This window comes from Erinaceus europaeus, chromosome 9, assembly GCF_950295315.1.
Source record: "Erinaceus europaeus chromosome 9, mEriEur2.1, whole genome shotgun sequence".
NCBI classification, from domain to species: Eukaryota; Metazoa; Chordata; class Mammalia; order Eulipotyphla; family Erinaceidae; genus Erinaceus; species Erinaceus europaeus.
This window is the reverse complement of record NC_080170.1, coordinates 78,558,527-78,576,437: the sequence shown is the minus strand read 5'-3', so window position 1 is coordinate 78,576,437 and position 17,911 is coordinate 78,558,527. Positions and strand designations below refer to the sequence as shown.

The following is a 17,911-nucleotide window of genomic DNA, read 5'->3' as shown; positions in this document are numbered from 1 at the left end:
GATGGACCGACCAGTCAATGCCCATGTTCAGTGGGGAAGCAATTACAGAAGCCAGACCTTCCACCTTCTACAACCCACAATGACCCTGGGTCCATGTTCCCAGAGGGATAGAGAGTGGGAAAGCTATCAGGGGAGGGGGTGGGATATGGAGACTGGGTGGTGGGAATTGTGTGGAGTTGTACCCCTCCTACCCTATGGTTTTGTTAATTTATCCTTTCTTAAATAAAAAAAAAAGACTAAATTAGTAAACAAGGTCTGATTAACGGCTGGTTCTTTTTTCCTGATTCGAATCTGGGGGGGGGGGAGGGAAGGGGAGGGGAGGGAGATAGAGAGGTGGGAGAGAGAGAGAGAGAGAGAGAGAGAGAGAGAGAGGACACCTACATTACACCAGGTGGAGGAAAGGGAACACACCACACCTGGGATGGAAGGTAGCTTCAAGCTTCAGCCTCTGCTTTGGAAAACTATCTTGCAGGTGGTTTGTGCCCAGGTGACCTGGGACCACACCAGGAGAGTGCACTGGAATGGGAATGTCAGAAATTCCAATTCTCTCAGCAAACTCCTGGGAGATGCCTATGAATATTTATGGATTCTCAAGAGGCTCCTCTCCAAAGCCCCAGCACTGCAGAAACCCATTCTCAGCCACTGGGGGCTGCAGGTTTGACCTGGCAAGTGAAGCTCCACAGATCCTTGCAGCTGGCCCTGGATACTTTCATGCCCATGGCCTCTCCTCCATGAATTTACATGGCTCCTTATCTCCCACTGCTATTACTTCTTATTCTTCAGTCCCAGAGGAGCACAAAGCAAAGAGGAATGCAGGCTCTGAAGAGAAGGGGGTGAGTTAAGGAAGAAGCCCTGCAGGTGGCTATTCTGTGTGACTGCTGTGCTTGAGAAGTCAGTGTGGCCTTTGTGACAAGGCCACAGCAGAGTGGCCACCTCACACATCTGAGGCTCTGGGCTGGATCCCAGCACTGCAGAGGAACAGCACAGAGAATGACATGGATGGCAGAGCTGTGCTTTACTCACTTTCTATCTCACTCAGAAAAATATAAGAGAAGCTGGGAAGTTATTATACTAGTTATGCAAAAGACTTTCATGTCTGAGTGTCCAAGGTCCCAGGTTCAATCCCCAGAATCAACATAAACCAGAGCTGAGCAGTGCTCTGGTGTCTCTTTTTTACTTTTCTTTCTCTCCCACTAAAATAAACAAATAAAATCTTAAAGATAAAACAGAAGAAACAAAGCAGAACTTGGATTGGGTTTGGTGTATGGCACCAAAATAAAAGACTCAGAGGGGTGGGGATGCTTACAAGTCCCAGTGCACGATGGTGGAGGAGGCTCTAGGCAGGGGGTCAGAGAGTTGTGCAGAAAACTGAGAAATGTTGCACATGTACCAACAACTGCATTTACAGTTTAGTGTAAACCATTAATCTCCCCCATAAAAAAGATAAAACAGAGAAGGCTGGGCATGAAGCTCCTCTGCTCCCCACCTGCAGAAGGGACACTTCATGAACAGTGAAGCAGGTCTGTAGGTTTCTCTTTATCTTTTTATCTCCCCCATCCTTCTCAATTTCTATCTGTCCTATATAATAAAAAAAAAAGGAAGGAAGGGATAGAAAAGGAAGGAAAATGGCTGCCAGGAGCAATGTGTGCATAGTGCTGGCACCAACCCCTAGAGATAACCCCAGTGGCAATAAATAAATAAATAAATGGGGGGGGGGGAGTTGGCAGGTACTGATGAGAACAGTAGAATCCTGCAGGTGCAAAGCCCCTGATATGCCATTAAAGGAAAATTGAGTGGCTAGAGAAGTGGCTCAGTGGTAGAGTGCATGACTTATATGTGTAAGGTAGTGAGCTTGGGTCTCTATACTGCATATTCCAGAGTGATACTCCAGTTCTCTCTTACTCTGTATTTCTCTTTTTGCGTTGTTAATAGATAAATCTCTTTTACTGTGAAAGTCTTCTAAATAAGTAATACTTAAAAAAAAAAACAACCTAAGTATAGGGAGCCCGGCAGTAGAGCAGCGGATTAAGCATGTGTGGCGCCAAGCACAAGGACCGTGTAAGGATCCCGGTTTGAACCCCCAGCTCCCCACCAGCAGGGGGGGTCACTACACAAGCAGTGAAGCAGGTCTGCAGGTGTCTATCTTTCTCCCCTCCTCTCTGTCTTCCCCTCCTCTCTTGATTTCTCTCTGTCTTATCCAACAATGACAACAATAATAACAACAACAATAAACAACAAGGGCAACAAAAATGGGGGGTAATCTAAGTATGACTCCTGTAATATTTGGCTATACCTATACTAAAAAAATTATTGTTAGGGCTCAGGAATAGTATAATATTTATGCAATAAGATTTTCATGCCTGAGGCTATAAGGTTCTAGGTTTAATCCCCAGTACCACTATAATCCAAACCTGAGTAGTGCCTTGGTAAATTAAAGAAAAAGAGATAGAGTGGTCTGGGAGGTGGCACAGTGGATAAAGCATTGGATTCTCAACCATGAGGTCCTGAGTTCGATCCCTGGCAACACATGTACCAGAGTGATGTCTGGTTCTTTCTCTCCTTCTATCTCTCTCATGAATAAATAAATTATTAAAAAAAAAAAAAAGAAAAAGAGATAGAAAAAATGCTATTTATCTGGAATCCAAATTTAACTGGAAAACCCAATTTCCACTCCATCTTTCCTTTCTTTCCTTTTTTCCTTCCTTTCCTCCTCCTCTCTCTTTCATTTTTCTTTCTATTCCTCACACTTTTTATCTTTTAGATAGAGATTGAGAGGTCAAAGACGGACAGGTAAGGAGAGATGCCTGTAGCACAGCTCCATCACTCATGATGTTCCTCCCTACCTATGGGGATGAAGGACTTGATCAAGGACTCATGCATTGCAATGTTGTATTCTCTACCAGGTGAGCTACTACCAGGGCCCAGTTTCCACCACTTTTCTCCTGAAGGAAAAGTCCCAACACACTGAAGACGACTCAGCTCCAACATCACTCTGCTCTCTCTTCCAGACCTTGCTCTAGACTTTCTCTTCGCATCCCTCTGAACCCCACCCAGTTAAGTGTAAGCTGAAGCTGAGATCTGATCTCCCAAATCCCACTTAGCTTTCTGACAAGTAAGAGGCTAGGGACCTGCTTCTCACTAATTCTGGGAATTCAGAAGAGATGAGAGGTGCTCTCTTGAAGGTATGTCCTCAGACTACATGAGGCAGCAACAGAACAAAATCATAGATTCTCATCCTGCTGTACTGTGCTAAGTTGTTATTCATCCCAACTTAATTTAGGTCCACTTTTTCTTTATTCTATTTAATAAAGAAACACTCAACTTTTCTTTCACCACTGCCCTAGGTGCTCCAGGCCTTCTGTATAGATCCTGGTCACATAAATGCTACCGATTAGAGAGTCGACTCCAGCATTAGCTCCAAACACATGCTTTCCATTAACTCTTTGCTCCTAGTGAGGCCATGCCTTCCTCCAACGTAACACCCCTGAATAGTTTGATTGAGATAGAATTTGTATATTAGTCTGGCAAAATAGATCACCTGGATTGTGAGCTATGTTGAAATGTACATGGCCCAGGTTTGAGCCTGGGCCCTACCATACTAAAGGAAATTTCAGTGCCTATTCTTCATCTCAAACACCTAATCACCACTAATTTGTCTTGATGGGTCTGCCTATTCCAGACACTTCATTTAAATGAAACCAAATAACAGGCAAACTTCCGTGTCCATCTATTAGGTTATAAGAAAAACCTAGCATGTTTTTCTAGTTTTTTAAAATATTTGTTTTAACTTATTTTTTATTATCTTTATTTATTGCATAGAGACAGCCAGAAATTGAGAGAGAAGACAGCAAGTGAGGGAGAGAGAAAGACTGCTGCAGCCCTGCTTCACCACTTGGGAAGCTTTCCCCCTGCAGGTGGGAACTGGTACTAGTGCACTGTAATGTGTGCGCTTAACCAGGTGCACCACCACCTGGCCCCTTTTTCTAGGTTTTTCTATGCAAAAGATGTGTCATGACTTTTCCAACAACCCACTATTTTCAAAGTTTTGGACTGGAGAGATAGCTCAGTAGTCAAGGCAAGTTGGAGTCCTGGCACTTAGCCAGGTGTGCCACCACCCAGCCCCCCCACATTTTGCTTATCAATTCACCAAGTATGAACATCTGAGTTATGACCACGTTTTGAGTACTATGAGAAATACTGTGTGTCTTCAGTCCTTTGGATGTGTAATTTGGTATGGCGCTTTGGCCATTATACAATGAATGTTTGTGTTCCCACTTCCCAAATTCATTTGTTAACAACCTAACCCTCAAGGTGATGTGTCAAGACTTTAGAAGGAAAAGATGTGATCACTCTCCATTCAACACTACGAGGAAGTTCTCTGCTGTTGTCTGAAGTAGCTGTACCATTTTCTATACATCCTCTCCAACAGTTATTTTTGTCCTTTTTCTTGCAGTCACCCTAGTGGATGAGAGGTGGTCTTTCTCTGCAGTTTTGAGTCCCTTGCATTTTATTTAAATATTTTATTTATTTATTTATTTATTTATTTATTTATTTATGGGGGGAGAGAGAAAAAGAGAACCAGACCATTCTGGTACATGTTCTGTGCACCCCCCATTCAGCTCATCCCAAAACTCAGGACCTTATGTTTGAGAGTCCCATGTACCACTCTATCACCTCACAGACCATACATTCCTTTACCTTTATAGCAAACAGTGATGATGACAAGTAAAACCACTGACTTTGCAACTTAACTAGCCATGCCTGAAAAGTTACATGGCTGCACTGTCCACTTGGTTTTTTGCTATCTCTGGCTACTGACTCCTAGGAAACCCTCAGACCTTATGTGGCAACAAGAAGAGAAAAGATAGCTCCTGCACCCCAGAACTTACTCCAACAGGACATTCTCTCAGCTCACTCAGGGAACACTGGCTGAGGAACAGAGCAGAGCTTGGCACAGGGGCAGGAAACCTTGTCCCTGGCCACTTGCCCTGCCAGGATTCCTGTCTCGTGATGGTGTCAGGCACAAGCACAGAAGCAGCTGTGAGGACACACACTCCACAGGCCTCACAGTCTAACTCCAAGTCAGCTCCACAGATACTCAGCCTGCCAGAAATCCGGCAGAGGAGATGATATCCTCAGCACCTCACGGGTTTTATAAATTAGCAACAAATGAGTAGATGAACAACCTCTTCAGAAAAATAATACTGCAAGTGACCTGCAAACACACAGTATAAAGAAGTGAGACCTCACACATAAACAAAGAAATACAAATGGAAACAATATTTTATCTATTAAGCTAGCAGCAAAGCTTGTTAACGTGGTAATAATACTGGCAAGAACACGGCAAAATAGGCACCTCCTACACCATCAGTGGGAATGTAAATTGGGGTGACCTTTCTAGAAAGCAGTTTGGCTGGTGAAGTGCATGGAGAGCCTTCAATGCATCTGTACACACTGACTGGGCTCAGCCCCTTCCCAGGATATACACTGTGGGAACCCAGTAGCCTTTTTAGGTCTCCAAGGACAACAGTAACATTTAAAAATGAGGGACAGCTAAACGAACAACTGGAGAATTGTTAAGTAAATGGTTGGACTTTGATGTCCTGGCATATGCAGAGGCCTTTAAAAGGTACTATTTGAAGAAGATTAAGTACCACAGGAGAATTTTCAAAATAGAATGTCAAGTGCAGAATAAAGAGAATATAGACTTTCATATTCAGCGCAACCCCAATCTAAATGTAAAGATATGTTAACAGCAGTTGGTGGCTCACAAGTGTAGGACTTGTGTAACTGAGGCCTCAGGTTCAAATCCTGGCACTAGAGTCATATTGCTCTGGCATCTCTCTCTTAATAGTGCTCTAACCTCTCTTTCTCCATCTCTCTTATGAAACTGTGTCTATCCCCAATGAAACATATAATAAATGTTTAAGGTGGTGATTGTTTCTTTTCTCCTCCTCCTCTTTATAGTATTGCCAGTGAAGCTTGAAAGTCTATTGTGTCACTGCTATCTTGGTGGAGTGTCTCTAAAAGTAGGATTATAGACATCATTTAGATTGTTAGTACTTTCCAAGTTGTTTATCATATGTATTACTCTAAAAGAGAAGAGTGGTAGATATATTTAAAGGGGTGTGTGTGGGGGGAGAGAGTCCATGCTTTCACTTGGAGCACAGCAAGGAAAAGGAATGCCTGAACTACAAGAAGAGATAAGGTGAGAATTCAAATCTATAGAGAATGCACGAAGAATAAGTCAAATAGGAAAGAGACTACAAGAAGACAGAAAGCAATGGGGAAGATGAAGGCTTCAGGAGCCATGTGTAGAGCTGAGTCTTGCAATGAGGGCAAGATCCTGGCAGGCAGCAGTATAGTGGAGGCACATACACGTGGCAGAAAGAACACAAAGGCTGGGGAGGATGAGTGCAAGGCTTGTCCAGGATACCAGGGTATTAACATTAACTGTCAAGGATCAAGTTGGGGGACTGAAGGGGGTTGCTAATCTGGGATTAGGTGGGGTTCCTGGCTGGATCACCAGGGTCTTAATGTCAGGGTAAGAACCTGGCACCCAAGGGGACATACCCGGGGTGGCATACCCGGTTAAGCGCACATAGTACAAGAACCTAGCACATGACCCAGGAGACACTAGACACTCTGGGCATCTGCATTCAAATAAACACGTCTACTAATGTGCCAAACTACACAATAAGTATTTATAGGGAAATGCTTAAAATCACAGAGGGAAGTAAAATCAATTTATCGCCCCCAAGACAACCAGTGTTACCTGGCTGATTCTTTTTTTTTTTTCCTTCTTCTTCTTTTCTAAAAATCCATCCATGGGTTTATGTCTTTGCTTTCATGAAGCTGTGCTCTGACTATTTATATAATCCAGTGTCTTGCTTTTTGCACTGAAGGCTGTAACGGAAGCATGTTCTCTGTTACTACCACTCCTTGCGCTTGCAGGAGGAAGCCACCAGAGCTGCTCTGAAAAGATTAATGTGACAACCAGGAGTGAGGCAGCACAGAGACGAGGTGCTTCAGGTAGAGAGGCCAACCAGGGAGCTGTGTCAATGGCACAGACAAGAAGGACTAAGGTATGAGAGGCCATGGGTCCTGAAAAGAAACAGGAGTGGTTTGGGGGGGTGTTCCAGTAAGGAATCTAGGAGAGGTCCAGGGGGATTGTTTAGCATTAGAAAACAGGACAAGCATGCCTGGGGCCTCAAGTTCAATCCTTGGAACCACCAAATGCCAGAGCTGAACAGTACTGTGGCCTCTCTGTGTTACACACACACACACACACACACACACACACACACACACACCAAATGAATCTTCAAAAAGGGGCGAACTGTTCAGTTCAGTGGAATTTAAGGACTAGTTCCAGATGCATCAAAGGTGTGTGTATTGGGTAGGCATAGAGTCCTCAGGTCACCTGTGGGAAAGAGTAGGTAGAAGAGGAGCTCAGACCTTCACAGTGAAGTGAAGTGGCAGTGAGAGGAACAATAGTGAAAATAACACAAAGTTTGAGGGGAAAACCACTGCATGCAGTAGGCCAGGGAGGCCAGAGAGTGTGTCCTGCCCAGGATCAAAGCCTGCTCATCAGACTGAGGGCAGCCCCAATCACACTCTCCAGGAGCACATGAAATATCACCTATAGCCCAGTGTCAGGAATGCTTTTATATTGACTACAGGTTGAATCCTATTCTGGATCAATCAAGTGCAATAAGTATATTACTAAGGCTAATTTCACCCTTACTGCTGGTTTTAGTTATTACTACTTTTGGTTTCTGGGAAACTTTGAATGACACATGTGCATCCTGTCCCATTTTGAGTGTGTGTGTGTTGGGGCAGGGGAGATGGAGGGACATAGAGGCTGGTGTGCAAGGGACATACCACAGGCTGATTAACAGATGAGTATCACATTGGTGCTTTTGCCTCACACTAGTGAGAATGATCTATATCAACAAAACAGAAAGTGGTAAGTGTTGGTGTGGATGTGGAGAAAGAGCAACTCTATTGCACTGCTGGTGGGACCGAAGACAGGTACCTCCCCTATGGAAAACAGTATAGAACGTCCATAAACAAATTAAAATAAATACCATAATAAATAAAATAAATACCATCAATATAACTTAGGCATTTGTCCAAAAGACATGAAAACACTAATTTGAAGGGCTATATGCACCACCGTGCTCATAGCTGCATTATCCACAATAGTCAAAATATGGAAGCAACAGGGAAGAGGGGCAGGACCAGGAATTTTGGAGACTAAATTCTCATACTGGATTTGAAAAAGTAAAATAAATAACTAGGGCTGGAGATAGCTCACTAGGCAGGGCACATGCCTTACCACACATGTTTGAGCCCTGGCACCACAAGGGAGGTGCTAAAGCATTGGGGGAAGAAGCTCTGGTGCTGTGGTATCTCTCCCTCTTAGCGTGTGTCTCTCTCCAAATCTGTACTAATGAAAAAGTAATCCAAAGCACACAAATCCTACCTGCATGAAGCACTGGCTCTGTAAAAATAAACACGTAAATATATAACTAATATCGCAGCTCTGGGTGACAAACTTCTTTGTGGATGTCAGTTTCTGCATCCATGATGCTTGAGAAGTGGTGGGGCTGGCTGAGGTCTTGGCCACTTGGCTAGTTCATGGAGGAGTAACTGTTCAGGTCTTCTTCTTGGTAGGTTCATCAAACCTACCAAGCAGCACGAAAATGAAAAATTCCCATGCAAAATCAACACACAAACTTGGGTGGAGGATGGGGTGCTGGGGTGACAGAGAGGCTGGCTGTGTGCAAATGCCTTGGAGAGGCTTTCTGGAGAAGCTGGGTGGCAGCTGTGCCCACCCATAAACTGCTTCTCATGCAGTTCTCTGACCTCTGGGGCAGGGAGAAGTTTGCTTGGTGGCCTGGCAAGAATCTCTGTGGGCTAGAAGTTTACTCATGCTTTCAGGGTCCTGGAGCTCCTCTCCCCTGAATCTCCTCTGGGGAACAATGAGGGCTCCCCACCCTCAGCACCCTCCTCCCCTCCCAGGTCAGCAGACACATTCCCATTGTTCTAGGTGAGCAGTGGTGACAGCTGAGCTGATGAGGGGCTGTGTAGGTGGAGGGAAGGGGCTGACAAAACACTATGATAGGAACTGGAGGGAGGGAGGGTAAAACGCACCCCACCTGAACACAGAGTTCTGGCTTCCACCCCACACAGGTAAAACACGGCCTTCCTCGTGCCTTCCTCACCCCTCACCGCCTACCACCTTCTGCCTCCCTCCAGTGCTCACCCCCAGGACTCATTTTAGGTCTGCAGGGTTTGGAAGAAAAAGAGACTCACTAAAGAAAATGGAAAGTTGCATCAAGTTGCTGCCCTAACCTCACCCTGCTAGGAGCCCCTGCTGGAGAGATAGCTCATTTGTGGGGTCATTTGTGCAATGCCATGCTCACAAACCAGGTTCAAGCCCTGGCACTATATGGCAGGTTATGGCAAAAGAGGAAGCTTCAGTGCTATGGTGTCTCTCCCTCTGTCTCTATCTCCTTCTGTACATCTCTCTAGCTGAGTGAAAAGGTAGCCCAGAACTATGAAATCTCAAATGCATGAGACTGCAGTTAGACAAAATAAATAGATAAAAATACAAACAATGGAGCTAAGAGGTTATGGGAGATGGTTCAGTGGCAGAGAAACTGATCTGTATGCATGAGGCTCTGGGCTTGGTCTCCAGGGCCATGAGAGTGCAGCAAGAACTCTGTAGATGGTACAGTGGTTCTCTCTCTCTCTCTCTCTCTCTCTCTCTCTCTCTCCCTCTCTCCCTCTCTCCCTCTCTCCCTCTCCCTCTCCCTCTGTGTGTGCATATGCGTGTGAATTTAAATAATAGAACTGGAAATGGCTCAGCAGTAAAGGGTATGCACAAGACCCTGGGTTTAATATCAGATACCACATAACAAAATAAAATGAAAGGGAGCTAACAACCACTGCTAATCAGATGCAGACACAAACACATCTGTTTTTTTAAGCAGCTGCAGCTTGGGGTCTCTTTATTACACAACCTAGCCTTCACTCCAGTTAATGCACCTGCCCACCAGGCCTGAGCATCCTACAGTAGCCAGTCCCCTGCTCCCCCTCCTCTTTTGGTACTGGCTCCCATGTGGGGGGAGAAGCCATGATAGGCAGGAGTGGGGAAACTGGTGGGTTAGGGGTGGCCAGATGGTGGTGCACCAGGTTAAGTGCAAAGACCCGAGCAAGGAGTCCCCAGCTCCCCACCTACAGGGGGTTTGCTTCACAAGCAATGAAGCAAGTCTGAAGGTGTCTATCCTTCTCTCTCCTTCTCTATCTTTCCCTCCCCTCTCAATTTCTCTGTTCCATAAAAAAAAAAAAAATTAGAAAAATGGCCATAGGAGCAGTGGATTCCTAGTGTAGGCACTGAGCCCCAGAGATAACCTAGAGGCAAAAAAAAAAAAAAAAAAAGAAGGAAGGAAGGAAGGAAGGAAGGAAGAAAGAAAGAAAGAAAGAAAGAAAGAAAGAAAGAAAGAAAGAAAGAAAGAACATGCAGGGTTAAAGGTGTGAACATTGGGTGGCCACATGGAAAAGCAGTTGAAGGTTACCGAGGCCAAGATCCTGACAAGAGCTGGGTGTGAGCCCAGAGCCAGAGCAGACAGAGGGGCTGGACTGTCAGGAGCGGAAGGAAGGTGAGTGGCTGCACTCTGCCGGTTGGGGAGTGGGGACCCAGAGTAAAGAGGGAGTGGGCTCTGCATTTTCTCAGGGGGCCAGCACTTAGGGGCCCAAATAGAGTGCAGGTTCCCACTCAACCACTTACTAGGTGAGTGTCTTGGCCTTAGTAAACAGCAGGGAACATTCTCTATTCTGGAGTACTGTGTAGAGTTTAAGCTGATAAACTAAAGAGGGCAGCCATATCAAATGTCAGAAAGGTGAGTCTTCTCCAACCACCTATCTGTGTTTACATATAGTGAAAGCAAGAACTTGGGCTGGCAAAATAGCTCACCTGGATAGTATGAGAGATTCAGGTTTAAGCCCAGTATCTACCTCAGTGAAGGAATCTTTGGTGCCGCGGTCTCTTTTCACACATTCTCTCTCTGTCTCTCTCTCAAAAACCAAAACAACATGGGGCTGGGTAGTAGTGCTCTTGGCTGAGAGCACATGTTATAATGCATAAAGACCCGGGTTCAAGCCCCTGCAGGAAAGAAACTTCACAAACAATGAAGCTGTACTTCAGGTATCTATTCCTCTCCAATAACAAAAAGAACCTGGGCACCCCAACCAATCTACTCCACTCCCACGTCCTGGGGTGGCAGTGGTAAGAACATCACTCAGTCCTTGCCAGGTGACCAGAAGCACCTGAAGTACCTCCCAGAGAAAATGCCAATGCCCTGTGACCTCACTCAGGCCTGTGGGGAGTACCCCAAGGACTTTTTAGGAGGGGCAGAGGCCTCCAGAGACAGGGAGTACCCCTGCTGGAAATGGGTTCCTCTCCTTTGTTCAGTGCTTCTGCAGGCTCTTCCCAGGGGACAGTGGATATTCACAGAGGGTCCCAAGACCCTATCCCTAAAAGTTGGAGCTCGGTGGTGAAGGGGGGTTTTAAGGAACCTCTGCCTCAGGAGTGAAAACAAAGAACATGGTTTCTCAGGAAACACTTGGCTGACACTGGCAGAGGGCCTGTCTCCTCAGTACTTTTACCCAAGGGGCACGAGGGAGTTGACAGGCCTTGCTGGGCTTGGCAGTCCTTCATCTCGACTGAGAGCAGAGTAGTGAGGGTGTGAGAGGGTGGGGTGGGCAGAGACCCTGACAATATCACAGTGAGAAAGAGAGCTTGGGCCCCAGCCCAAAGGTTCCCTTTCTTCTCCTTCTTTCATGATCTAAGTCCATTTTTCTCTTTACCAAGTTGAGCTGGTGGAGGAACATGAAATGGTCTTAGAAGTTGTGCCTGGGCATCCTGTCCCCATGCTCTGAGAAGCCACAAAACAGACCCTCAGCCATAGTCCAGAAGCTCTGATTCCTGACACTCGAGTCTCCTTGCCAATCCATGGCCAGACAGCATGGGAAGAGGCAACCGTCTGTCATCCCACCATTAAAGCCACCAGGTGCCACCCTAAATGTGGCCATCAGGGTCTGCTTCAGGCCCAAGTCTGCACCAAGGAGCTGTGTGTACCTTCTCTAGTCCCTGGTTCCATCCCCAGTGCCACCAGTAGCCAGAACTGAGTGGTGCTCTGGCCAGAAAGGGAAGGGGAAATGAGTGGGGGGAGGGGAGGCAACTGAAGGGGAGGGGAGAGGAATTAAGGGGAATGGAAAGGAATGGAGGGGAATAGAGGGGAATAAAGGGGAACAGAGGGAAATGGAAAGGAATGGAGGGGGATGGAAGGAAATGGAGGGGAAAGGAGGGATTAAGAGAAGGGCAGGGCTATATAGGCAGCAGGAACACAGCTTGGCAAAACCACTTTTGACCAGGGGCAACCTGAACCATGCCACACAGAGGGGAGGGCAGGCATTTGTGGCAAGGTGGGCACTGCTACACTTGACTGCCTGTTCTCCCTGGTCACTGGAGGTCTCTACCCATTCATGGACTTGTCCACAGCAAATCTCAGGCTGCCAGGAGCTCCCTGTGCACAGGGATCACATCTTTTGCAGCCCCAGCACAATCCATGCACAATGCCTGGCACATAACAAGTCACCGGGTAGTGGGGGAGTAGGAGAACAATGGCAAATGCTTCAGCAAGTGACTGGTTTGTCCTCATCACTGCCATGTCCAGGCAGCCAGTATATGCACAAGAAAGACAGACTGATCTGACCTCACTATGAGCACAGCATAATTAAGAGAGGACATCTGCCACCAATCACCCAGCGCATTCCACACCAGCCAGCACACTAACAGGGCCTCTGCCAGCATCAGAAGTACTTAGTGCAGCTTGCAAAGTGACATGTAGAGGGCTGGGAAACTCTCCTGGAGCCTAAGGGTCAGCTCCAAGGGATGGGCTGTCCCGAGACACCAGGGCAGGTGTAGGAGGCTGAAAGACAAACTCTCCCAGTTCCACTCTCATGATCTCCTAGTATGTCCCCTGCCCAACCCCAGCCTGGAAGAAACCTGTAGAACTGGGCAGAGGTCTTTGCAAATGCCTCCATGGCACTACCTTAGCCACAGACAAGGAACTTGTCAAAACAAACCTGTAGCCAGCAGTGCTCCCAGGGCTGGTCCCACATTCCTGCTTCATCACACCTGCTGAGCCATGGAATCTGTCCAAGAGACCTGTAGGCCCACAAGTAGCAGACGGTCAGGCCCAAGGCAGGACAGGCCCTAGGCTAGGGTCCAACAACAGTCCCATTTGCAGTCACTCAGGAACCTGAGTACAGACCTCTGGGCCTCATGGGTTCTATAAAGGTGTGATATGATTTCCTTTTATCAATGGGGAAGTCTGCACTGGTGATGATAGCCAACGCTCTTTAAGAAGGCCACTGAGAGTGTGTGAGGCCTATGGACATGACATGTTTTAACAAGCCAGGTATGGCCCTGCCTTGAGAGCTCTTGGGGAGACACTTAAAAAGTGTTACCACTGTAGTAGGGCACCAAAGTAAAAACCCTGGGTGGAGGGTGAGGGTGGATGTTCAGCTTCATGGGGTGGGGGTGGGGGTTGGGGGGAGGTGGAGATGGGATACAGTCTTTTGGTGGTGGGAATGGTGTTAATGTACACTCCTATTAATCTGTAGTCATATAAATCACTATTTAAGAAATATGAAAGGGGAGGGAGTCGGGCTGTAGCGCAGCGGGTTAAGCGCAGGTGGCACAAAGCACAAGGACCGGCATAAGGATCCCGGTTCGAACCCCGGCTCCCCACCTTCAGGGGAGTCGCTTCACAGGTGGTGAAGCAGGTCTGCAGGTGTCTATCTTCCTCTCCTCCTCTCTGTCTTCCTCTCCTCTCTCCATTTCTCTCTGTCCTATCCAACAACGACAACAACAATAATAACTACAACAATAAAACAACAAGGGCAACAAAAGGGAATAAATAAAATAAATATTTTTAAAAAAGAAATATGAAAGGGGAAAAACTGATTGAATGTCTTAAACTTTTTAAAACACAGACTGAGTCTTTTTAATACATAAGCTGAATCTTTGATATGTTGACTCTCTTAAAAGCTTAGACCAGGGAGAACAGAAGCAAGCAGTGGTATAGCTATATACAAATAATGTCAAAGGACATAAAATATGGTAATGGTGTGTATGGTACAGCAAATCCTAACAAAAGGATTTTTCAAAGTTAACCCAATTGCCAAACAATATGATTATAGCAATAACTATCTATTGTCTTCTTAAACCCTAAGACAGCAGGAACCTCCCGCTTCCACTATAGAGCCTATATTTCCCCGAGTCCTGGAACCTCTGGTGTAGGGCTCACTTTCCTGCATGCTTCTCTCAAGTCATACCAAATGATATTGCATCCACCAATCCCAACCTAATCAATGCAACGAATTAACACCTCAGCATGCTTCACTTCAGACTGTGTTCAGAGACGTCAGGCATGGAATACCAACCCTTTACCCTCACTACTCGGTTGAAATCTTTCCTTTCATGGTATTCTCTAATTCCATTCTAGGAGGTTCACTTCCTAACCAAGTCCCAAAACCAAGATATAGACCAGGTCCTGTAAGATAGAGCATGTATTCACATGTATCCATAAATTAGGACAAAATATATACCTGAAAGCAAAAATACACAATAGTCTGTAGTGAGTCAGTATCAAGTTCATAATGAAATAGTGTCTCCTTAGACTTAGATACCCTCCTCACCTACTTCCTGTTGCAGTTCTCTCACTCACTCCAAAGCTAACCTCATCAAAGCAAGGACCATAAAAGCTGAATAAGGGCAAGAGACTGGCATACTTAAACATGACTCTTTAGTCACTATAAGGACACTCCATCATCTGGGGCCCTATTTGGGGAGTCCTTAGATTCCCAAAACATACATGATGGGCCTAGACCTCAAATAAATCCCTCCCTCCATTGTTACCAGTCATCTCTATCAGGAACAACACAATAGATCCCATTGTGGGCCCCCATAGGACTTTGTCCTCAACCTGGATCAACAATGGTAGAGAATGTTCCATCCTCCAAAGGGAGGATGGACAACATACTCTATGCTACACCTGAGAAAGATGGGTCGATATTGGGGCAGCATGGAATGTTCCTACTCATGACCACAGAATGTGAGCTCAGATCTAGAGGGATGCAGAGGTCACATAGGCTCCTAAGCTAATTATGGGCCCCACATCACATCAAATCGATGGGGATTTACAGTCAACAATATTTATACCCCTTTCCCATATTAGGGAGCTACTCTCTTCCCTGATCCAGCTTTCTGGTCCTTTTTCCAGCCATGACATCATCTCCCCAGACAATAACTGGCATATCAGATTTCAGACTCAGGGGCAAAAAGAAAAAGGAGAAAAAAAAAACTAGTATAGCCACAGGCCCTTTGGAATTTAACTAAAATATGCCTACTAGCTATCTACAAAAATGGAGGACACCCCCCCCCCCCAACTCTTCATCTGCACTATTCCAGCCCTTAGGTTCATGATTGGTCAACAATTTTGTTTGACTTTGTATGTTAACTCTCTTGTCAACGACCGGGTTCCAGATGCTAGCATGATGCTGAACAGACTTCCCTGGACAGACAACCCCACCAATGTGCCTTGGAGCTCTGCTTCCCCAGAGCCCTTCCCCACTAGGGAAAGAGAGAGACAGGCTGGGAGTATGGATTGACCTGTCAATGCCCATGTTCAGCAGGGAAGCAATTACAGAAGCCAGACCTTCAACCTTCTGCATCCCACAATGACCTTGGGTCCATACCCCTAGAACATTAAATAGGAAAGCTATCAGGAGAGGGCATGGGATATAGAGATCTGGTGGTGGGAATTGTGCAAATCTGTACCCCTCTTATCCTATGGTTTTGTCAATGTTTCCTTTTTATAAATAAAATTTTTTTAAAAAGTGTTACCATGTGCAAGGACCAAGGTTCAAGGCCCCTGTGCCCACCTGCAGGGGGGAAGTTTCACAAGGGGTGAAGCAGTGCTGCAAGTATCTCTTTCCTTCCCAATTTCCCTTCCCCCTCTCAATTTCTCTCTATTCTATTAAATAAAAAAATAATAATAACTAAATACAAATAATGGGGAAAATGGCCACTGGGAGCAGTGGATTGCTTAATGAAGGCATTAAGCAATAACCCTGGTGGAAATTTAAAACAGCAAGGAATGTAGGAAAAAGGAAAGAAGGGAGGGAGGGAGGGAGGGAGGGAGGGAAAGAAGGAGTTGACAAGCTCTCACAGTTAAAGCAGAGAACTTTACAGGTGAGGTTTAGTGGAGACAGAAAAGCTCTGTGCTCTGATCTCTCTCCTGTAAAAATAAATTTAGTAATCTTTTATCTGACAAAAAAAAAAAGGAAGAAGAAGGAGGAGGAGGAAGAGGTGGAAGAGGAGGAAGGTGATCTGTGTGTAGTTGCAGAGGGGAAGTGTAGGGATGGGAAACTTTGGGAAGCAGTCAGGGGAGGCGATCCCTGCACCCCAGGAATGCTGTTACAGTGGGGAGATGGTGGGTCTACAGGGACAGCTGTATCCCAGATTCCATGAGGGGAGTGTGGATAGGACTAGACTGACCTACCCCACAAGCCCAGGTAACACAAGTGGTCAGGCATCCTTGGCAGAGAGGGAAATGTAGAGAAGAATCAGTTATGGGGCAGGTGAGGAATCAAAATGGAAGGGCCCAGACTGCCTTTAGGACAGAACTCATGCCTCCCTTGCTAGGCTGTTCTTGTTCTTCTTAGCCTCTGCCTGCAGCCTGGTCTTCACAAATCACCCCACTGGGAACCAATCCTCAGCCCACCCAGCCCCTCCACAGGCCCCTCTGCTGATGACCACCCCCCCAGCCCTTTTCCAGGGTAGTACATCTGTTCCCAGGAAAAACAGAGGGAGTCTGGTTAGTGTCTGAGGACTGTCACTTTGAAGACTCAAAGTGGGGGACTTATCATTGCCAAGTCTGCATCTGAAAGCAAAAAACGTGTGTAAGGATCCTGCTGAAATAAACAGCTCCACCTCCAAGAAGGAAGCACACTCTCATTTTTCTTCAGGGGACGACAAACAGAGACAAACCAGGCACTGAACTTCCTCAGCTCCACCACCAATAATCTCAGCCAGGAGGACTCTTCACAGGGTGTCATTCCTACAGAATGGGCCCTCATACTCAAGTGTCAAAGTATTACCCCAACAACCACCCAACTGGAGCAGGCCTCTGCACTCCCCATCTTAAGAACAGTATAGAGAACGAGGGATGGTTACAACCCAAAGTCAGCAAGAAGCATCTTGTTTACTTAAGGAAGAATGCTTGATACTGGCAAAATAGCTCACTTGGATAGTGTGCTGCCTTGCTATCCCAGGTTTGGGCCCACTAAATTGAAGAAAGGTTTGGTGTTACGGTCTATTGAAAATAAATAAATAGCGGGGCAGACAGTAGTGCAGCAGGTTAAGCTCACATGGCACAAAATGCAAGGACCAGCATAAGGATCCCAGTTTGAGCCCTGGCTCCCCACCTGCAGGGGGTCACTTGACAAGTGGTGAAGCAGGTCTGCAGGTGTCTGTATTTCTATCCCCTTCTCTGTCTTCCCCTCCTCTCTCCATTTCTCTGTCCTACCCAACAATAACAGCAGCAATAACAACAATAATAATAACAATAAACAACAAGGGCAACAAAAGGGAAAAAATAGCCTCCAGGAGCAGTGGATTCATAGTGCAGGCACAGAGCCCTAGCAATAACCCTGGAGGCAATAAATAAATAAATAAATAAATAAATAAATAATGAATAAGAAGGAAGTCTGCTGCTAAGAGTTTGCCCAAGGGTCCATGAGAGGTCAGAGGGACCACAGTCCACTGCAGCTC

At 46.1% G+C, this 17,911-nt stretch overlaps 1 protein-coding gene across 2 annotated transcripts in view; it reads right to left on the bottom strand.

The window, feature by feature from the left end:
• ADCY5 (adenylate cyclase 5) overlaps positions 1-13,240 on the bottom strand; it is an 85,150-nt gene extending 71,910 nt beyond the window's left edge. For both annotated transcript variants that reach the window (XM_060198258.1, XM_060198259.1), the window contains exon 1: positions 13,159-13,240. In XM_060198258.1, coding sequence (XP_060054241.1) covers positions 13,159-13,194 — 36 coding nt within the window. In that variant the 5' untranslated portion in view covers positions 13,195-13,240. The remainder of the gene's footprint in view (positions 1-13,158) is intronic.
• Between the last annotated feature and the right edge of the window lie 4,671 nt (positions 13,241-17,911).